The 20,849-nt window shown below is 43.7% G+C and overlaps 1 protein-coding gene across 1 annotated transcript; it reads left to right on the top strand.

Moving 5' to 3' along the window:
* Window positions 1–5,728: 5,728 nt before the first annotated feature.
* On the top strand, window positions 5,729–18,812 carry LOC117297540 (deleted in malignant brain tumors 1 protein-like). The gene is made up of 16 exons (XM_033780633.1): window positions 5,729–6,190; window positions 6,941–7,267; window positions 7,786–8,106; window positions 8,581–8,907; window positions 9,488–9,796; window positions 10,287–10,595; window positions 10,830–11,144; window positions 11,643–11,951; window positions 12,615–12,926; window positions 13,457–13,768; window positions 14,251–14,559; window positions 14,995–15,107; window positions 15,765–15,966; window positions 16,513–16,821; window positions 17,081–17,389; window positions 18,096–18,812. Exons 1-16 carry the CDS (start codon window positions 6,022–6,024, stop codon window positions 18,431–18,433), a joined length of 4,590 nt encoding a protein of 1,529 aa, XP_033636524.1. The 5' UTR covers window positions 5,729–6,021; the 3' UTR covers window positions 18,434–18,812.
* Window positions 18,813–20,849: the final 2,037 nt, after the last annotated feature.

Here is a 20,849-nt window from a genome sequence, read left to right as displayed (position 1 = left end):
GATAGGTGTTTGGATAAACGGCCTAAATGGAACAGTGACCTCAGAAGATCCGTGTGGGTGCGCTGGGGGCGGATGGGTGGTATGATTTATCTTGCTCTATAATTCCACCAACTAATTTTACTGATAGTGATATTACTTCGCTAAGGGTTTGTTAATTTTTGAAGGACACTAAACACAATGCATGTTCACAGATTTACATTAAACTTACACATTGTTTGAAGATTATGATGGTAGAAAGCTTCAATTATTGCTTGCTGAGGTGCAATAGTTTTGGGGAAATGAGTAAAACTATGTCTCGATGAATTTTCGTCTCAGGAGACGAACACTAACTTAGCTTGTTAACGTATTTACGTCTGTTTTATGCCCAACATTTGAATCCGAGAAGCGCTACTGCAGTAACGCTTCTCAGATTGTGTGTTCCTATCCTGTGTGGGCATCATTCGGGATTTCTGGCGATATCTCAAAAACGCAACCTCCATTTATTGTAGGATTAAAATAATCAAACGGTTACAAAATTAAAAGGTTGGTGCCTTTAAATACTGTCATTAAAAGTGGCATTGACACTCAAATTGAGCTGTTTATTCCCATTGGCGCAATAGTATCAACATTGTTGGACTGGTTTTAATTGGCGGTAGGTGTCCAAACAGGAGCTAATAGGGGCTAATTGAAAATAAATTGTATGACAGACAATTTGCCGGGGTTCGGGATCGAACTTGCCGAAACTCGATCATGCATCAAGCGAGGTAGAATATTTTTTAGGAATTAAAAGAACTCGCGGTCTCCTTTTTTCCATTCACACATTGTGAAAGACATTGCGCAATATCGCTGAATCTATTGTCAATCCCACCCCCAGCGTGGACAGGGGGAATGAAATTGATTTGTAGTGAAAACTTGAAAAACAATGTGAAATAGGCATGTTTTTGTTTTTTGTTTTTTTAACAGTAGTTTGTTTCAACAGGTCATGCACACCACAGATGTACACAGCCGAATTAATTCGGAAAACCATTGCTCACAGTCAAGGACCTATACTAGAAAGCCAAACCTTGGTAATTTGTTTCAATTGATCTCGAGGATTCAAAGATTTAAAATAATTATTCATTGTAATGACAACAAACACAAAATACCGGAGAATAAAGTACAGATGGCATACAAAGCAAAAGACGATTCATTGTGGGTGTTGGTGCGATATTTAGGAATAAGCAAGGGTAAAGGGGTGCAAGGGTTTCAATGGGTGGGGCGGGATGGGATGGGCTGAGGGCCATAGTCTGGTTAAGATATAGGCCTGAATATTAACAAAGGTGGTCGGGGAGGACTCTGTCCCTGTCTGGTAACAAAAATCTCAAACCAACTTCAGAGCAAGGAATACAATATCAGAGATTTTGAAAAAAACAAATCCTGCACGCGTCTGGAAAAAAATAAAAATGCAGGGCCTGCAAGCCATGAAACATTGCATAAATCTTGCAGTTGTTTTCGGTCCACTTGATGGGTTATGTGTGTTTTCCTTTCCTTATTGTCCTTCAAAGTCAAACGGCGGTGTAAGTAAAATCCCCCGGGGGTGATGATGTATAAAGAATAAGCACCAGGTGTTTATCTAAGTCCATGTACTAGACACGAGCCTACCATGTGGATGGGCTCGGACAGTGCATGTGCTTTGCAACGATTTTGCAAGAGGTACACACGCTCTTGAGAAGTTGATGGTGCAACAACGGAGGTGGATGGTCGCCTGTTGTAGCTTTTCTCTACGAACCATGGAGGTGAAAGGGTGCAACCGTAGAGCTAGGGTGCAACCATGGGTAGAGAAAGGTGCAACCACGGGGGGGGGGGGGGGGGGGTGGCAACTGTGGTGAAAGAGTGCATGCAACTATTGTGGGGGGGGGGATGCAACTGGTTGAGGTGGAAGGTTGCATCAACCACGGGGGGGGGGGGGCATGGGGAGGAAAGGTGCAACTGTTGAGTCGGACGGGTGCAGCTTGGGTGGAAGGGTGTAACCATGGGTGTGATGGAAGGGGTTCAACGGGGGATTGTGCAGCCGAGGTGGGGTGCAACAGGGGACATGAAGGGTACCATGGGTGTGGAAGGGTGCAACGGGAGTGAAAGGGGTGCACCTGGGGTGGGTGCAACCATGGGGAGGGGTGTTACCCTTAGGCTGGAAGGGTGCCACCGTTTATACCAGGTGGAAGGGGTGCAATCGGGGTGGAAGGGGTGCAACTGTATGTGGACGGGTGCATGCAATCGTATGCAACTATGAAGGTGGGCCGGCTGGAAGGGGTGGAAGTGAAACCATATTGGAAGGGTGCAGCGAGTTGGCGCAACCAGCGTCGTGCGTCTCGTTAACAGCTGGCTCAAATGACAGTTAAAACTAATATAGGACCAGTTAAAATTCTAGCCCATGTGGTCTAGCTGGCTGATTCAGTATCGAAAAGCATCTAAAGAAATGTCGATTGGTGGAAAAGGTTAAGGGCTAAATCCCACGATAGAGCATAGAACCTCAATAATGGTAAAATCCTAGAGCAAATGACTCTTAAAACCTATCCATGATTAATCTTCGTACACCAGGCTAGCAACAAACAACAAAACGTTTAAAATGTTTCACACCTTTCTGATACAAACTCAAGTTGCAGTGAAGTTAAAATTTTAGTTTATTTTCATGGGATAACCATGGAGAAAGAAACAGGATGACCGAGTCAGAAGGACTTTCGAGAGTTGAGCGAGGAGGATGACGACATTGAACCCCGACAGAGCTTGTTCCGAGAATCCAGGGCAAGGTCAAAGGTCATACCAATTGGAAGATGATTGGTGGGGTCAGTGTTAAATCTGTCAATGAAGCTGGTGGCAGATTTGACCGCGTTATTTAGGACAGGCTCTGACATAGACGAAGGGCCTACATGTATACATTTGTATACTGTATGAACATGTACTTGGATGTATGACCAGGATGACTACCCCCCCCCCCCCTTCAGTATCCTCTGCTCCTTTCTTACGCTAGTATAGTATAGCCTATACACAGTTTACAATCGAGGCCCCTAGCTCTTAGGCCCTTTTAGAAACCACGGTTTTGGCTTTGGATTCGGCTCAGACTATAGCTTGGCTCCGCGGTTGTTTTGACAAATGCACGTGTTTTGCGTGTACGCGCTCATGGCGTCAGACGAGAGGGGGTGGAGCCAAGCCGAAGCCGCGGTTTCTAAAAGAGCCCTCAGTCTTGATTTGCGACCGTGTTGTATTATAGTCGACGATGAGGACCGTCTACAGGAATGTTTGGATCAATTCCAACAACAGAGGGCGTCAACTATAGTTTATCGGTACCAATGGTATGTAAAGTTGGTGACGTCATGTTTAAAAGTTCGCTCTGAAAAATTCAGGAAATAACCAGTTTTGCCAACCGAGACTGGCAAACTACGAAAAGCCATAAATGCAAAACAAAAACTAAATGGCCACAGTTTGTAAAATAATGTCACACAACTATTAAACGTAGTGTTGAATTGATTGGAAACAAAGCAACCAATCTTGGGATGTATTTTATTCAGTTGAAAATGAAAGTTCAGCAGAAAAAAATTGAATTTGGTTAGAGTATCTGATAATACGATAACATGTTTGGCGTGCATTCGGCCGTCAATGCCAATCAGCGCGGTTTGTTTAAAGACACTGGACACTTTTGGTAATTGTCAAAGACTAGTCTTCACACTTGGTGTATCTCAACATATGCATAAATAAAAAAACTGTGAAAATTTGAGCTCATTTGGTCATCGAAGTTGCGAGATAATAATGAAAGAAGAAAAAACACCCTTGGTACACGAAGTTGTGTGCTTTCAGATGCTTGATTACTACGAGACCTCAAATTCTAAATCTGAGGTCTCGAAATCAAATTTGTGGAAAATTACATCTTTCTCGAAACTGTGTCACTTCAGATGGAGCCGTTTGTCGCAATGGTTTTTTTTTAATATCAACCTCTCCCAATTACTCGTCACCAAGTACGTTTTTATGCTAATATTTATTTTGAGTAACTACCGATAGCCTTTAAAGGGTATGAGCTTTCCGCCATTGCCCCTATATGGAACCGCAAAGTTCTCTTTTTAGCACTTTTCCCATGGATTTTGTGTCTTAACTATAATTGAAATGTTTATGCTTGAAATGTTGTTGGTGTTTTCGGTCGTTTTTTTTTTTTTTTTTTTTTTTTTTTTTTGGGGGGGGGGGGTTCATTGTCTGTTTGTTTGTTTGGTTGTTTGATTTGGGGGTTCGTTGATAAATAGGGACAGTAATGGAATCCACTTGACAAGATTATTGTTTTGTCGCTGTTAAAGTTTCAAGTGGGTTTGTTTCATTTTGGGTCGCATACAGAGTGGGACTCACTCTGTGAAATCCAAAGTTGTCAGCTCCGTGCTTTTTTAACGACCAAATTCGATCCTTGACTCAAATTTCCAAGACGTGACCTTGCTTCATCGTATGATGCTGAATGATTGTACTCAGGGTGATTGGATTTTCCCCCCCGCAGTTGGGGAGGAACAGCAGTGGAGATTTATTGACTTGTTTTCACAGCGTGGTTCGTCGAAACGTGACCGGTAAATGGATCTCCCTCCCCCACCGGAGAAAACGACTGCGTAACGGCAGGCCGTAAGCTGTCGGGAGGGTGTCAGTTTTCTTATTTTGATGTGGCAGAGAGGGATAAATGGATAGAACAATAGAAGAAACAAAGGAAGACATGTGATGAGGACCTTAAAAAAAAAATCATGGGTGGACTCGGACACTATTGGTAATTGTCAAAGACCAGTTTTCTCAACTTGGTGTATCCCAACATATGCATACAATAACAAATCTGTGAAAATTTGGACTTTGGTCACCGAAGTTGCAAGAATATGAAGAGAAAACATCCTTTTATTGCAAAATTAATTATTATTAACAAAGATATTGACAAAATAGGGACACCGCGAACATAGGGCTAGATAGCTCAGTTGGTAGAGCGCCGCGGCGCCGGCGCGCCGGCACGTTAATACACGGAGGTCGTTGGTTCGAATCCCACTCTTGTCAATTCTTTGTTCAACCTCCAAAATCATAATAAATTATGTGCTTTCAGATGCCTAAAAAAAAAGCTTCAGGCCTGAAGTCTTTGAATGTTATTTGGGATGAGATATTTCTTTCTCAAAAACTACGTTACTTCAGAGGGAGCTGCTTCCAAAATAATCAACAGCTCTCCCGTGCTAACAATTACTTGGAGTAATTACCAAAGGAAGTGAGAAATGGGGCGAAGTTGACGACCGAGAGTGAGTGGTTATAATGCTACCTCAAATATTCTTAAAAACATACCTTCCATTCGGCAAGTGATAATGTAGGTGAATGAATACATGTCAAAACATTCAAAAGTGATTTTACTCAAAACTGCACCTTATCCGATTCGTCACACTGTGACTACGCACCGCGACGAATCTAAAACAATAACGCAGCTTTTCTTTGGGCCTCAGGGCATGAGGTTGTGACGTCAATTTACTTTCACAGTGTGCTTGCACATGTTAAAAAATAATTATGAAATGGCACATAACACACGTATGACCTCTGCGGGGGGTGATTGGGGTGGCGAGGGGTTTCCCCTTCTAAGACCTTTGTTTCAATTGACTTTGAAAAACGAAAAGACGCGGGGTGGGCAATTTGACACCAAGTTGTCATGGTGTTGACCTTAAACTCCGTGTTATGTCTTGATGAATTGACTGGTGGCAACACGGCAATACGGATCCTGTCTCGAAGTGGTACTTTTTAGCGAAATCCTGGTTCACCTTTTTCTGTTGTGTCTTGGTACGCTGTGTTTTTAACTCCGGTTTGCTTTGTCCAGAAATCGTCTGAAAGTGTCATCCTAAGAAGTATTTAAATGTGATGAATGTATGGAGAGCTACACAGTTTGTTAAATAGAATTCCCCGCAGTGGTTCAAGTACCAGACAGAGCTGTACAATTCACGAACAAATATCTCATCCCTTTCTTCGAAGTTGACCTTATTTCACATCATCCAGTCGGAGCGTAATTTCTCTAGCTTGGTGATGGGTGTTTTGATGCGATCTCCCCGGTCAAGGGCCGTAGTGGTCATGCTGCCAGTCGCCTTTTGGTGGGTGGTTTTCTTGAGTTCAACCGGGGCCGTCTCGGCGAGGAATATCGGGCACGCCAGGCAGCGTCGAGATGATGGCGGCTTGGCTGGCGGTTCAAGCAATGGTACGTAAAAAACGTAACAGTTGTATTGCACACATATAGGCCTACTCTCTTCCGAAATATATATTTTTGTAAGATTGTGAAAGTTTCGATAAATTCATGACTGAACACCTAGCAGCAGTATAACATGTCGAAAGAGATGACAGCCTGTATAATACTGACATCGTATGGAACAAAGTTAAAAGTAGGCCATAGAACTATATGTTGATTCATGGACGGCTGTATTTACGTTAAAACACTTCAATAGCTTTTCAACACAGGCCTGTGACTTTCCCATTTAGCAAGTAGTGAAACAAAATGAAGGATGGTATCATTAGCAAGGGGAGGGGTACGAGGTGTGGCAATTTGTGGGGCGTGGTTCTTACAACAACAACAACAACAACAACAACAACAACAACAACAACAACAACAACAACAACAACAACAACAACAACAACAACAACAACAACAACAACAACAACAACAACAACAACAACAACATAAAACATAAAACAACATAAAACATAAAACAACATAAAACATAAAACAACATAAAACAATAACCACAACTTTAACAACACCACTAACACCAAGAACTTTAATAACTTCAGCAACTTGAACAAAAACTTTAACGGCAACTTTAACAACAATCTATTCTATCTACATACAGTGTGAAGAAGTTTTGCTGTGATTTCAATAAATACAATGAAGTATGTTACTCTATCTATGGTACGTCTGAAGGATGACATATTTTCCCCTTTTTGTGGCTTGTAGTTCGATTGCGAGACGGCCCGTCAATCTACGAAGGCCGTGTTGAAGTGTTGGCCAACGGCCAGTGGGGCACCGTCTGCGACGACACATGGGACCTGAACGAGGCGGCCGTAGTCTGCGGTGAACTGGGGTACGGTAGGGCCATGACGGCCCCCACGAACGCCTACTACGGATCAGGCTACGGGCCGATACAGCTCGACGACCTCGGGTGCAGTGGGACGGAGAGTTCCCTCTTCCAATGTCCGCACGCTGGGGTTCAGCAGCATAACTGCGGACATTCGGAGGATGCTGGTGTTAAATGTGCACAACCTTCAATTTCAACATCTGACGGTAAGACAGAGAGTGGCCACTGCCAGTGGTGTGCCGAATCATGGAGCGAATCACGTTTGAGGTTACGCAAGTTGTAAACAAACGAAGAAAACTAATCTCGGTCCCTTTGCTTGAATTGAAGGTGTCCCCCCCCCCCTCCACAACACACTCGCAAAAGGGGGCGTGCTACTTAATTGTGGCTTTTGTTGTTATGTTATTATTCCCTTTTCTAAAGAATTCCCTTGTGGGGTCCAGGTTGAACAAATACGTTCCTTGTGGGGTCCAGGTTGAACAATGGGGACGCTTGAAAGCTTGCAAGCACACACAATGTATATGAATATTTTTAAAAGTTATAATATTATAATAACAATATGTCGATTGTAAAGTGGGTGCAATAATTGAAAAAACCCAAGATAATAGTCATAGTGGGGATTTGGAGGTTAATGTTTACCATTATGGCGTCAAAAAACAACCCAAATAAAATCGGCTTGTCTTTCTGAGTAAATTGTCTACAATACAAATTGTATTATTGACTCCAGGGAAATCTGACAACGTGAGACTTGTTGCTGGTCCCAACACGTACTCCGGCCGTGTGGAGGTGCTAATAGACGGCGTGTGGGGCACGGTGTGTGATGACATGTGGGATATCAAGGACGCAGAGGTAGTGTGCCGTTCCGTGGGGTTCCCCGGGGCAAGCTCTGCTCTGGTCCGGTACGGTGCCGGGTCTGGTCCGGTCCTGCTTGATGACTTGTCATGTAACGGGCAAGAGGCCTCGCTGATGGAGTGCCCACATAATGGGGTCGGGCAACACAACTGTGGACATTATGAGGATGTAGGTGTCGTGTGTTTGACACAAGCAGGTATGTTATTGACCTTTTAAAGAGACAGTAGAGTAGTCTGGGATGAGATTTTAATGTTAACTTCTTCACTATCTGTGCCATTGTGGCAGGAGATTCTGTCCACAGATCATCTGTGCCCCCCCCCCCCCCACTACGGCGAACTGTGTACTTCTGAGAGCGCCCTCTTTTGAGTCAACTTCCTCTATCCTACGTTTATGACAGCTAATGTTGGTGCGTTTTGTCTCTTCAGAAGAAACGAGGGAAACGCAACAACTTGGCTTCAAGTCTGCTTTCAAAGTATAATGGCTGGTAAACACAACAATGATAAACAATAATTGTTTGTTTGTCCTGTGTATTCTTCTCAAGTGTAGTGTACACCTTTATGTCCTCGAATATGAACGATTGAATTCAAATCTTGGTTTAAAACAAGTAAAGAAATGACCATGAACAACAACAAACGTGTTTACATTTTTCGTATTAATTAACATTTTTTAGATACAGCGGTACAGGTGCGCCTTCAAGGAGGGAACACAGGAAATGAAGGCCGTGTGGAGCTCAATATCGACGGCGGGACCTGGGGTACGGTGTGTGACGACTACTGGGGTATGCACGAGGCACAGGTCGCCTGCCGAATGCTGGGCTTCCCCGGTGCTATTGCGGCAACTTCGGGAGCGCACTTTGGCCAAGGGAGCGGGGATATCTACCTGGACGACGTACACTGTGACGGGACTGAACAATCGCTGCTGAAGTGCGACTACGTGGATCGGTACAGTCATAACTGCGGCCATGCGGAGGACGCTGGGGTGGTGTGCGAGCGCCATGGTAAGTAAACCCGTTTCAGACAGGCGCTCCAGAGTTGCGCCGAACCAAAGTCGGAATTTGAGTACATGACAAGTGTTGCCTTAAATAGCGCCCTCCTGTGGATTTATTTCTCTAACAATAAGCTTTGACCACGAGTTGGGTTGTGTGAAAGCCAATCTGCTGCGTGGCTGTTTAGAAGAGAAATAACCTTATCTCAGACTTGAAATCAAGTTTAGTCAACACTTTAGGTCTAAATCGATTTAGAAGAACAAACATTTCACAAGGGCACAGCGACAGTGGCAATTTTCATGTACAGAACAAAATTTGCTAGCAGCGCATGGCTGCAAATTAAAATTCTCTCTTCGTGCATCACCAAGCTAATCCGCATGCAGCATGCAGCATCAGAGTCCAGCTTTCTCCAGCAGACGATGAGCATACTGATCGAATCGTCGAGACAAACCAACGGTTCTTTTCAGAACAACCTTCATACAGAGATCATCATTACACGGTGTTACCGAAATCCTTTACTATGCCGTATTCCCATGCAAAGTTTTAAAAGTTTTCAAATCCTATGATATCTCTCTTTGTTTTATCTTGACAGTACGACTCGTTGGTGGTGACCGGCCGAACATGGGTCGCGTGGAGCTTTACCACGAGGGCGTCTGGGGCACGGTGTGTGACGACCAGTGGGACAAAGACGACGCCGACGTGGTGTGCCGACAACTCGGCTACTACGGTGCTACGGCTGCCGTCCGGAGCGCCCGGTTCGGGTCCGGTTCCGGGGAGATCCTGTTGGACGACATCGGATGTGAAGGATGGGAGCAGAACTTGTTTGAGTGCCAGCAGGCTGGTCTGGGGAATCACAACTGCAACCACGGGGAGGATGCGGGAGTCATCTGTGATGTTAACGGTAGGCTCTGATCGAGCTGTCTGCATTCATTCCAATAACAAAAATACAACCAACATTTTGTGGAGTGCCATAATATGACGTCGAGAGCACACCGGCTCTTTTCAGAGCCAACACTCACACAAAATAGATTTACGCATGGTTGTACCCGCAATTTTACTATTTACTTATAATTTGTTCCAGTATTTCGAAGTGCTGAATAAAAAAAAATACAACTTTTTGTATAAAACAGTTGCAAGCGCAAGTTAAGTTTCAAGAAAGTTGCAGAAATTGTCCCACACAAGTTTAGCAGAATCATCTAATTTTCGATACAAAACGGGACTCAAAACAATGTCTTCACAATTTTCTATTTTATTACAGTTCGTCAGTTCCTCCGAATCACAATAGAAGAGTTGCAGAAAGTTTCCTCAAACATGTTTAGCAAAGATCAACTAATTTTCGATTCAAAATAGGATTCAAAAAAATGACGCAAGATTTTGTTTTTTATTTACAGTTCGACTTGTTGACGGTAACCTTCCCAGCGAAGGCAGGGTGGAGGTGTATTACGACGGCGAGTGGGGCACGGTGTGCGACGACGGCTGGTCCCTCCAGGACGCGATGGTCGTCTGCCGTCAGCTGGGTCTAGGAGACGCTCAAGAGGCCACACAGAATGCCCGCTTCGGCCCCGGCACGATGGGTATATTCCTGGACGACGTAGGGTGCATCGGAACGGAGGACACTCTTATGAATTGCACCCATTTGCCGGTCGGAACGCATAACTGTATGCACATTGAGGATGCTGGCGTCATATGCGAGGCACAAGGTATTATAAAGCATGAGTTATACACTCAACACTTTTTCTATGCACTCAAAACACAAAATCTTAAAACAAATGTTTTTAACACCATTCACTCGGGCTGTGACGTGTCGGAAAAAAGATCTATCAGCTATATTCTATGTTCATCTCCAATTTTTATATTCGCTAAAGGGCCTCGTTCATTTATATACATGGTTTAATTATTAGTAAATTGCATCCATTTTTTGTTTTTGTTTCTAGCATCTATCAGGCTAAGTGGTGGCAACAACAACAGAGAAGGCCGTGTAGAGGTGTTCTACAACGGCGTATGGGGGACGGTGTGCGACGACGGTTGGGATATCAACGATGCCACGGTCGCCTGTCGACAGCTCGGGTTCACGGGGGCCCAGTCAGCCCCTACCCAGGCCCACTTCGGTCCTGGGTTGGACCCGGTGTACCTCTCTAGCTTGGGGTGCACCGGGAGTGAGACTTCACTGATGGGGTGTGATCATGCCGGTATTGGGCAGCACAGCTGTGGTCACAATGAGGACGCCGGTGTGGTTTGCAATTCTCCAGGTAGAACCCATTTTTATTTTCTATTATTCAAAAAACATTGACAGTGTTTAACCAAAATCATTTTCCACAGCTAACATCTCTTCCAAAATAGTTGGGGGAGGCGGGGGGGGGGGGTAAATGTCAAAGATCAGTATTCTCACTTGGTGTACCCCAATATTATACATAAAATAACAAACCTGTGCAAATTTTGGCTCAATTGGTCATCGATGTTGCAGGAAAACAATGACAGAAAAACACCCTTGTTACTGAAACGTGTGTGCTCTCAGATACCTATTAAGATTTTAGGCCTAAGGTCATTTCAACTTTAAAGTTCGAAATTACCCCTTTCTCAAAAACTACGTTTATTACTTCAGAGAAGGAAGCCGTTTTTCACAATGTGGTATACTATCAACATCTCTCCATTGCTCGTTACCAAGTCATGCTATAAACAATTATATTGAGTAATTACCAAATTGTGTTCAGTGCCTTTAAAGGATTCTGTACAATTTGTCTTTATAGTTGAGTTACGCCTAGTCGACGGGGCGACACGCAACGAGGGACGTCTTGAAATCTACCTGAATAAAGAGTGGGGCACAGTGTGCGATGATAGCTGGGACCTCCAGGACGCCAAAGTGGCGTGCCTTCAGCTTGGCTACGCCGATGCCATAGCGGCAACAGACGGCGGGACCTTCGGCAGCGGGGCCGGTCCGATACATCTGGACGACGTGGAGTGTGTGGGGCATGAACGCAGCCTGAGCATGTGCGAGAGCAACAGGAATAATAACTGTGGTCATAGCGAGGATGCTGGGGTTGTCTGCCTTCCCTTAGGTCCGTATTATGATATTTAATTATTGAATGGTTGAATACAAAACTATTTAAATCGCTGCCAGCAGAAGAATTACATGAACGGTAAACAAATTAAAGTATGGAGAAAAACATGGTTCTGCGGTCGATGTCACGAAGGTATTCCTAACCTAGGATTATGACATTTAATTATTGAATGGTTTAATTATGAGTTATAAAACAATTAAGTCTAGTTCTAAATAAGGACGAGTAACTCGTCCTGATTTTAGTTTTAAGACTAGTCTTAACTTAACTCTTTGTGAAATCCACTCCAGCTTACCTTGGAATTATGTGCTTATGATCCATATAATCACACACTTACAGGGTTCTGTTAGCGTATAATGCTTGTGGTAAGCAGGGCCATGAAATACATCCCTGATTCCACAAGAAGTTGAAATCTAACACGTACTTCCACTAACATCCCATTCAAGGTTTCAAACACAAAACCAAAACCTATACACACATAACTAGGATTCTCTAAACTAAATTTCATAAAGCTGCTGTTATAAATAAGCTTGCAATAATCTGGCTTTATTTAGCTCTTAGAATGACTAGATGAGCACAAACACACTTGCAAAGTAAAACCTGTTTTCTAGTTATTAGCTTATTCTGAAAATGTTGTCTTTAAATCTACTTGTGGATGTACAGTTCGTCTGATGGGAGGTTCTACCTTCAACGAGGGCCGTGTCGAATTCTTCTCCGACGGCGCCTGGGGCACGGTATGTGACGACGGCTGGGACGTGGACGACGCTGGTGTCATCTGCCGGGAGCTGGGCTTCGAGGGGACGGCACAGGCTTTTGGCCAGGCGACCTTCGGTCAGGGAGACGGTCTGGAGATACTCCTTGATGATGTGGCGTGTGAAGGGGAGGAGGAGACAGTATTGCAGTGTCGGCACAGCGGGCTGGGGGCTCATAACTGCGGGCACCAAGAGGATGCTGGGGTCCGCTGCGGAGTTGCCGGTAAATTTGAACATGATTATTTGTTAAAATAAATCTAATGCATATGACGTCATTGAGACGAGCGCCCTCATGTATAATATGTCAAAAGGCGCTCGCTTGTTTGGCTTTCCCCTTGGCGCCTCGTACAAATCGTGCCAGTTGTTCAAGGGTAGTATCTAGCATTATTCACGAGCCTTGAATTGTGATGTCAGATGTTTGGACAAGCATGTTCATTATGGCCAGTCTTGTGTCCCGCGCGTACACATCTGTAAGTTTTCATTGTTTCATCATCGACTTTCCATTTTAAAGATGGCGGCTGTGACGTCATTGCATAAAGGTATATTATGGTGTCTTTGTGCCTGTTGCCTGCACTGTTGAAACATAGGCATCTGTAATCTAAATAAACCTAATAAAAAATTGTTATAATCTAATCTAATCTAATCCAATTTAATCTAATCTAATCTAATAATAATGTAATCTAGCCATAGCGAAACCCTTGATTCGGCGAATATGTTCTCGACCTTAACAATGGTGTTTCTTTGCTTTATCAGTTCGATTGGTTGGAGGTGCCATGCCGAACGAAGGACGGGTGGAGATCTTCGCCAACGGTTACTGGGGAACGGTCTGCGACGACAGCTGGGACCTAGTCGACGCTAGCGTGGCGTGCCGTCAGCTCGGCTTCAGCGAGGCACTGGAGGCTACAACCGGGGCTCGCTTCGGCCGAGGGAGTGGAGAGATACTCCTGGATGATGTTGCGTGTACTGGGAGCGATACACTGCTCGTGGGGTGCACACATAGTGGGATTGGGATGCATAATTGCAACCATGGCGAGGATGCTGGTGTTGTGTGTAATGGTGTCACTGGTAAGTTATTGGAAATTTGGTATAGCATATAATAGTAATAGTGACTTCTTATTATAGCGCATATCCGTCACCCATTAACGCTCATGGCGCTTTAACATATACAGTAATTTACTGGGTATGAAAGTATGAGCCTATTTCTTATAGCACCATGTAATGGTTTACAAGGTGCTGTGACGCAATATGCTGCCAGTCAAACCAGGAACACCGGGGCGTACCCCCTTCTTTTTCCGATAAGTGCACTGCCGGTTCTTTTACGTGCGTTACACACAACACACGGGACCAACTGTTTTACATCCAATCCGAAGGATGAGGCAATGGTTAAGTGTCTTGCTTAAAGGACACAAGTGTCACGACTGGGACTCAAACCCACACTCTGCTGCTCAGAAAAACCAGAGTTTGAATCCGGTGTTGTTAACCGCTAGGATACGACACGCCATAAGACGACTCTGGTAGAAAATATATTAAATCTGTATGTTTTTCAGATAATATCCGGCTTGTGGGGGGAACGTTGCCGAACGAGGGTCGAGTCGAGATCTTCCACAACGGCCGCTGGGGCACGGTGTGTGATGACAGCTGGGACACCAGTGACGCCCAGGTAGCCTGCCGTCAACTCGGCTATACCAGCGGGGCTGAGCGTGTCTATAGCTTCGGTGCCGGGACGGGAGACATATGGCTGGACAACATGGCGTGTAGTGGGGACGAGGCCACATTGATGTCGTGCTCGCATCCTGCGATCGGAGTCCACGACTGTGGACACAGTGAGGACGCAGGAGTTGTGTGCCTGGATAGAGGTTAGTATTACGTCAGCCATTTTGTTTTTAACCCAAACAGACTTCTATTCCACTTGTAGCTTTGAATTATGTTTGTGTGTGATCATTGATGACAATACATAAGCACGCACCCATGGCTAATAATACAAAGCATTTAATACGGCAATCGAACACAGCGCCTCACAATCAACAACGGAATTATAAACAAACAAACAAGATAAAAAGAAACAGATCATAAGCTGGAGAATAGGTGATTTTTTAGTTGGCGCTTGAAGGTCGCAGTAGATGCTGCTTCACTGCTACCACACGGCAGCTTGTTCCACAATATTTAGTGACAACAAGAGATAATGAACTGCCCCAGCCTTCCTTGAAACTGAAGTTTTAGTGCAATGTAGGCTGATCAAAGAAAAATAATGCGTTGAAATACAATCTTGTTTTTGTGAATTGTGTTCAAAGGGCTTGTCCGCTTGGTGGATGGCGAGTCGTTCAATGAGGGTAGAGTTGAGATCATGCATAACGGAGAATGGGGAACAATTTGTGATGACGAGTGGGATATGGCAGACGCAATGGTAGGTACAAGATGAAGTAAAACCTGCTTTTCTGGTAACAGAAATATAGAAAAGTAGAAAATGCATGTTCACAAAACGTTCAATCTGCTTTTCAGGTAGCAAAAAAGTAGAAAAGTAGAACAATTTATATTTAAAAAAGCACATATAAAATCTGCTTTTCTGCTATTCTCTGATAAGAGGACAGTAGTTGGCCACTTTTCATCCTCCATAACAGTGGCGTGTCTTGGCCGAGAGGTTTGGTTCCTCCATGGTTCAATTCACAGAACCCAAACTTTGTGTTTGTCAGCGGTAGAGTGTGGGTTCAAATCGCGGTCAGGACAAAGTGTCCTTCATAAAAGCAGCAGTTACCATAATTGCTCGTAAACAGTTTGGGAGGTAGTGCATTCTGCTCTACCAGCCAGGCTTCTGATTGATGATAGCCATGCCTACATCCTTATGGACCGTGAAGGGGGTAATCTTGTTTCAGTTCCAGGAGTAGCCGGCAACATGTCCCTGGGAAAAATTGAATTGACCGATAGCCCAAATCAGTTAACTGCAGCCCTCACCTTGAAGTGCCCATCCAGCCTTGTGATTTAAGGCAATATCGCATTAAAAAAAATTAGAAAAAACTCCAAGTGTCCCATCTTCAGATTCAAACATCCCAACCTTTCAAAACAGGTCGTGTGTCATCAACTGGGTTTTTTCGAGGCTTCGGCAGCCGTCTCGCAAGCTGGGTACGGTCAAGGCAGCGGACCAGTCCTCCTCGACAACTTACAGTGCCGTGGGGACGAGTTTGACATTACGCTGTGCACCCACAACGGTATGGGAACCCATAACTGTGACCATACAGAAGACGCTGGCGTTTCATGCAGAGTTGCCGGTATGTAATTGTTTTTTCTTTCTTTTAAAGGCACTATTATAGGTTATTACTGAAATTAATTGTTAGCATACATATGAACTTGAATAACGAGCAATGGAGAGATGTTAATAGTATAAAACATTGCGAGAAATGGCTCCCTCTGAAGTAACGTAGTTTTTGAGAAAGAGGTAATTTCTCACTAAAATAATAAAAGGTTTTAGCTGAAGCCTTTTATAATAATATGTATCTGAAAGCACACAAAGTAGTGCAACCAGGGTATTTTTTCTTTCATCATTACATGTATCTTGTAAATTCGATGACCAATTGAACCCAAATTTTCTTAGATTTGTTATTTTATGCATTATGTTGAGATACACCAAGTGAGAATACTTGGTTCCCCCCCCCCCACGTCTAAAAGTTAAAGTTCTTCATTCATGTCTTCTCTACAAAAAGTTTGGTGTGACGTTTCCTAGGATGCTTTGCTGGCTACACAATTCAGATTAAGAAAACCAATGCGATATCCTGAAAATCAAATTCGTATTTGTCTGGTGTTTTTTTGTTTAACAGTTCGTCTTGCTGGAGGGAACACACCCAGTGAGGGGCGTGTCGAGGTCTTCAACATGGGTGAGTGGGGTACAGTATGTGACGATAGCTGGGATCTGCAGGACGCCAACGTGGTGTGTAGGCAGCTAGACTTCCAGAGTGCATCGGAAGCGTGGAGCAGCGCTCACTTCGGTGCCGGGACGGGGCCCATTCTCTTCGATGACTTGCGATGCGACGGGTCGGAGAACGCTCTGTCTGAATGTCTGCACTCCGGGTTTGGGGTTCACAACTGCGGGCATGGAGAGGACGCTGGGGTGACGTGTAGTATGAGTGGTGAGTGTTTGGGGTCGAACGTGTCTCTGATTACAAATTCGAAGGACGAAAAAGCAATGGTTGTCTTGCTTATAATGAAACAAGTTTTACGGCTGAGTCGAATCCCCACTCTGCTGTTCAGAAACACAAGAGTTTGCATTCGGTGCTCTTATTAACCGCTAGGTCACGACACTTCATATAATGTGAACTTTTCTTTATGTGTGGTGGAAAAAAAATGAAGAAATGAATGAATGAACGAATTCTCTTCCTCCACGTCAAGGTATTCGACTCGTCGATGGGTCATCTTCCCTAGAAGGGCGTGTGGAGGTTCTAAACGACGGTGCATGGGGCACGGTATGCGACGATGGATGGGACATTAACGATGCCCAGGTGGTCTGTCGCCAGCTCGGTTTCTCTGCCGCCATGAGTGCGCCCACTAACAGCCGTTTCGGTGCTGGCACGGGCTCAATTTGGCTTGACGACGTCGACTGTACTGGACAGGAGTCTGTGCTGACGAGCTGTCGCCATAGTGGAGTTGGGACCCACAACTGTGGCCACCAAGAGGACGCTGGTGTGGTGTGTTCAGATGGTAGGTGTATAAAGGGACCGCTCTTCGTATATGTGAACCAGGCACGACGTCAGATGATGATTGCTTGATTGTTTAGATGATCATCCCACCAAGGGAACTTGGCAAACTCCCACTAGGGGATATAAACGAAAAGCTGGCAACAGCCAATCTCTCTCATTTTATACAAACATTGGTTTAACGTCTATGGTTATGAATCGCACAAATCAATTGTGATTCGGTAACTAGACGAGTGTTGTTCTATAGTCATTGTGGAATCAGCGGTTAGCTTGGGGTGGGGGGATTCGAACCCACATCCTTGCATGCAAGTCCTGTAGTCTAACCACTGGAACACATTGACGTAAGGGGTGGATTTAAGACGGATTCCGACTGAAACCTCCCTCCTCAATAAGCTTTGTTGAGGTCGTGTGTGGTAGACTAGGCCTCATGAGAAGTTAATACAACATCTGGGCTGAAAGAAAAATAGTCCTCATTTGGATTTGAACCCAAGACCCCTGACACTCCGGGCAGATGCTCTACCAACTGTGCTTTGAGGCACAGCGGTGTACTCCACAGGGGGTAAAACAGTGCGACTTTGTCGTAGGTGACTTTGGAACTGGGGTGAGACGACTGACTTGCTTTTGGAAACCATCAAATCTCAGTGAATCTCGCGAGGTTATCAAAGTACATAAAATTGATAAGTTTTTTCTTTGCGCTGTTTCTTTTGAAGGGACTTCGGTGATTCGTCTTGTCGGTGGTCAGCACACGTACGAGGGGAGAGTGGAGGTCTTCTACGACGGACAGTGGGGCACCGTTTGTGACGACTACTGGGATGCTAACGACGCCACCGTGGCCTGCCGTCAGTTGGGTTACGCAGACGGCACAGTTCTACAGAGCTCATCGTACACTACTGGGACGGGGCAGATCTGGCTTGATGACGTGCAGTGTGATGGGACCGAAGACTCAGTCTGGTCATGCTCTCATCTCACCGTCGGTGTGCACAACTGCGCCCATTCCGAGGATGCTGGAGTCCGTTGCCAGACGCTTAGTCGTTCTATCATTTACTAATATTCATTATGTGTCATTGACTCATTGCGGTAGTTTAATATGTTACTTTTTATGTGTATTCGTTTGTTTGTCATTATAGTTGTTTATGGCCTGTGCCCTGTCTATTTTGTCTGCTCAAAGGTTAGGGTACAGAGAGCAGTGCTTCGCCCAAACCTATGTTGTCATTCTGTATCTTAACTCTACCTTTACGACACATAATTTTCTAATATGAGTCTGTTTTGTTATGACAAATAATGTAATGGTGTTAAATGATATTCTTGTTGTACTCAAATGACAACATTGAAATAAACGTACAATGAAGTTAGACACCCCTATACAGTATAAGTGTTACAATAATTGTTTATTCGTTTAACAAATCACATCATATGCAACTCACAAAGCTCAAGATAGACAATCTGCATGAAGTTATATAATCTTATAAAAGATGACCACATAGTATGCTAAATCACCGCAAGCTAATTTTAAATTTGAGTATACTTCGTGTAATCCTAAAAATAATGTCATCTACTAAAACATGATGTTACTGCAAACTATAACGGTGCCACTATCACAAATACGTTTAAAGAATGTCTGCAAAAAAATTTTTCTTCTAGATGTTATAATGAGGCTTTTGGTCCATAATCAATTTAGTAAGCCCCTGTATTAAAATAACCACCAGGTATATAGTTAAAGGCAGTGGACACTATTGGTAATTGTCAAAGACTAGCCTTCACAGTTGGTGTATCTCAACATATGCATAAAATAACAAACCTGTGAAAATTTGAGCTCAATCGGTCATCGAACTTGCGAGATAATAATGAAAAAAAAAAACACCCTTGTCAAACGAAGTTGTGTGCGTTTAGATGGTTGATTTCGAGACCTCAAGTTCTAAACCTGAGGTCTCGAAATCAAATTCGTGGAAAATTTCTTCTTTCTCGAAAACTATGGCACTTCAGAGGGAGCCGTTTCTCACAATGTGTTATACCATCAACCTCTCCCCATTACTTGTCACCAAGAAAGGTTTTATGCTAATAAATATTTTGAGTAATTACCAATAGTGTCCACTGCCTTTAATAACGGTGTACATCAAATCACTAAAGTCACCAACAGGCATCTGTATTTAATGTCGGTTTACAAAACTTGTCGCCACCAGGCATGTAGTTAATGTTGGTTAACATCAATATTACATAAGAAAGTGAACAGTGAATTACATAGAACAAAGGAATTCTTGTGTAATATTGTCGGATATAAAAATCAAGATAAGCCTGAAACCAGTCATGCCCAAAGGCTTATTAAAAAGTGTATTGTCGAAACCGCGGGTTTGGCTCTGGCTTTTTGCTCCGTCAGCAAGTTTCACAAAATGTACGCTTTTTATTGCTGAGAGTCAGAAAGATGGACACAGCCGCTTAAGATGAAAGCCGACTCGACAAGGTTTCGAAAAGACTCTTCAAAGGCACTGGACACTATTGGTAATTACTCAAAACAAGTGTTATAATAGCATACAAACTTACTTGGTAAGTTTTGGAGAAAAAGGTAAATTCCAACCCGAGTAATAATTATGCCTGTGATATTTTTTTTCACAGGACTCGGGGAAAGTATTGAATATACATTGCTAACACACATCGGTGTATGGGTAAAAAGCAAAATTAGTAGGTTATTTGTCATTCTAATAAAGAAATACTTCAGCTGAGGTATTTTATTTATGTATCTGAAAGCACACCAATTTTAGTGCAACGAGGGTGTTTTTTTCTTCCACTATTTTCTTGCATAAATTTGATGACCAATTGAGCCAACATTTTCACATGTTTGTTATTTTATGCATAATTATGTTGGGATACAACAAGTGAGAATATACTGGTCTTTAACAACTACCAAACGTGTCAATCAAAGTGCCTTCTTTAAGTTCCGGGTAAACAATAACATAATATCAAGCCATATATATACATAATCGCCTTGGATTGGGCGCTTTGGGCTACAGAAAGCGTATGGCAGCGTTTGTTATGAAATGAATATACATGTACTGAGTTGTAGAACATAAAGATTCACATATTAATATGCCTCGAAATGTTGTGGTTTTCCTTTTACTTCGTGAACTACGGCCCTTTTCGAAAAGACGGCTTCGGCTTTTGATTCGGTTTCAGGCTCCATCCTCTCGTCTGAGCCTACGCATGCGCACAGCACGCGCAATTGTCAAAACAACCGCGGGCAAAGCTAGCCTAAAGCTGAATCCAGTATTCGGTTGGTCCAGTATTTTGTCGAGTCAACATTTTGGTTTTGCAAATCAGCGGACCGTGTACATTCACGAAGTAAAAGGAAAACCACACAATCTTGAAGCATTTGTGTGGATTATTATACTTCTAAAGCACTCTTCCAACAAACGAACGCTTTCAAACGCCTTTTGTATAGCACAACGTGCCCAATCCAATGCAACGTGCCA

This window comes from Asterias rubens, chromosome 12, assembly GCF_902459465.1.
Source record: "Asterias rubens chromosome 12, eAstRub1.3, whole genome shotgun sequence".
Lineage (NCBI taxonomy): Eukaryota > Metazoa > Echinodermata > Asteroidea > Forcipulatida > Asteriidae > Asterias > Asterias rubens.
The sequence above is the reverse complement of the archived record's forward strand: the minus strand, read 5'-3'. Positions and strand labels throughout refer to the sequence as shown.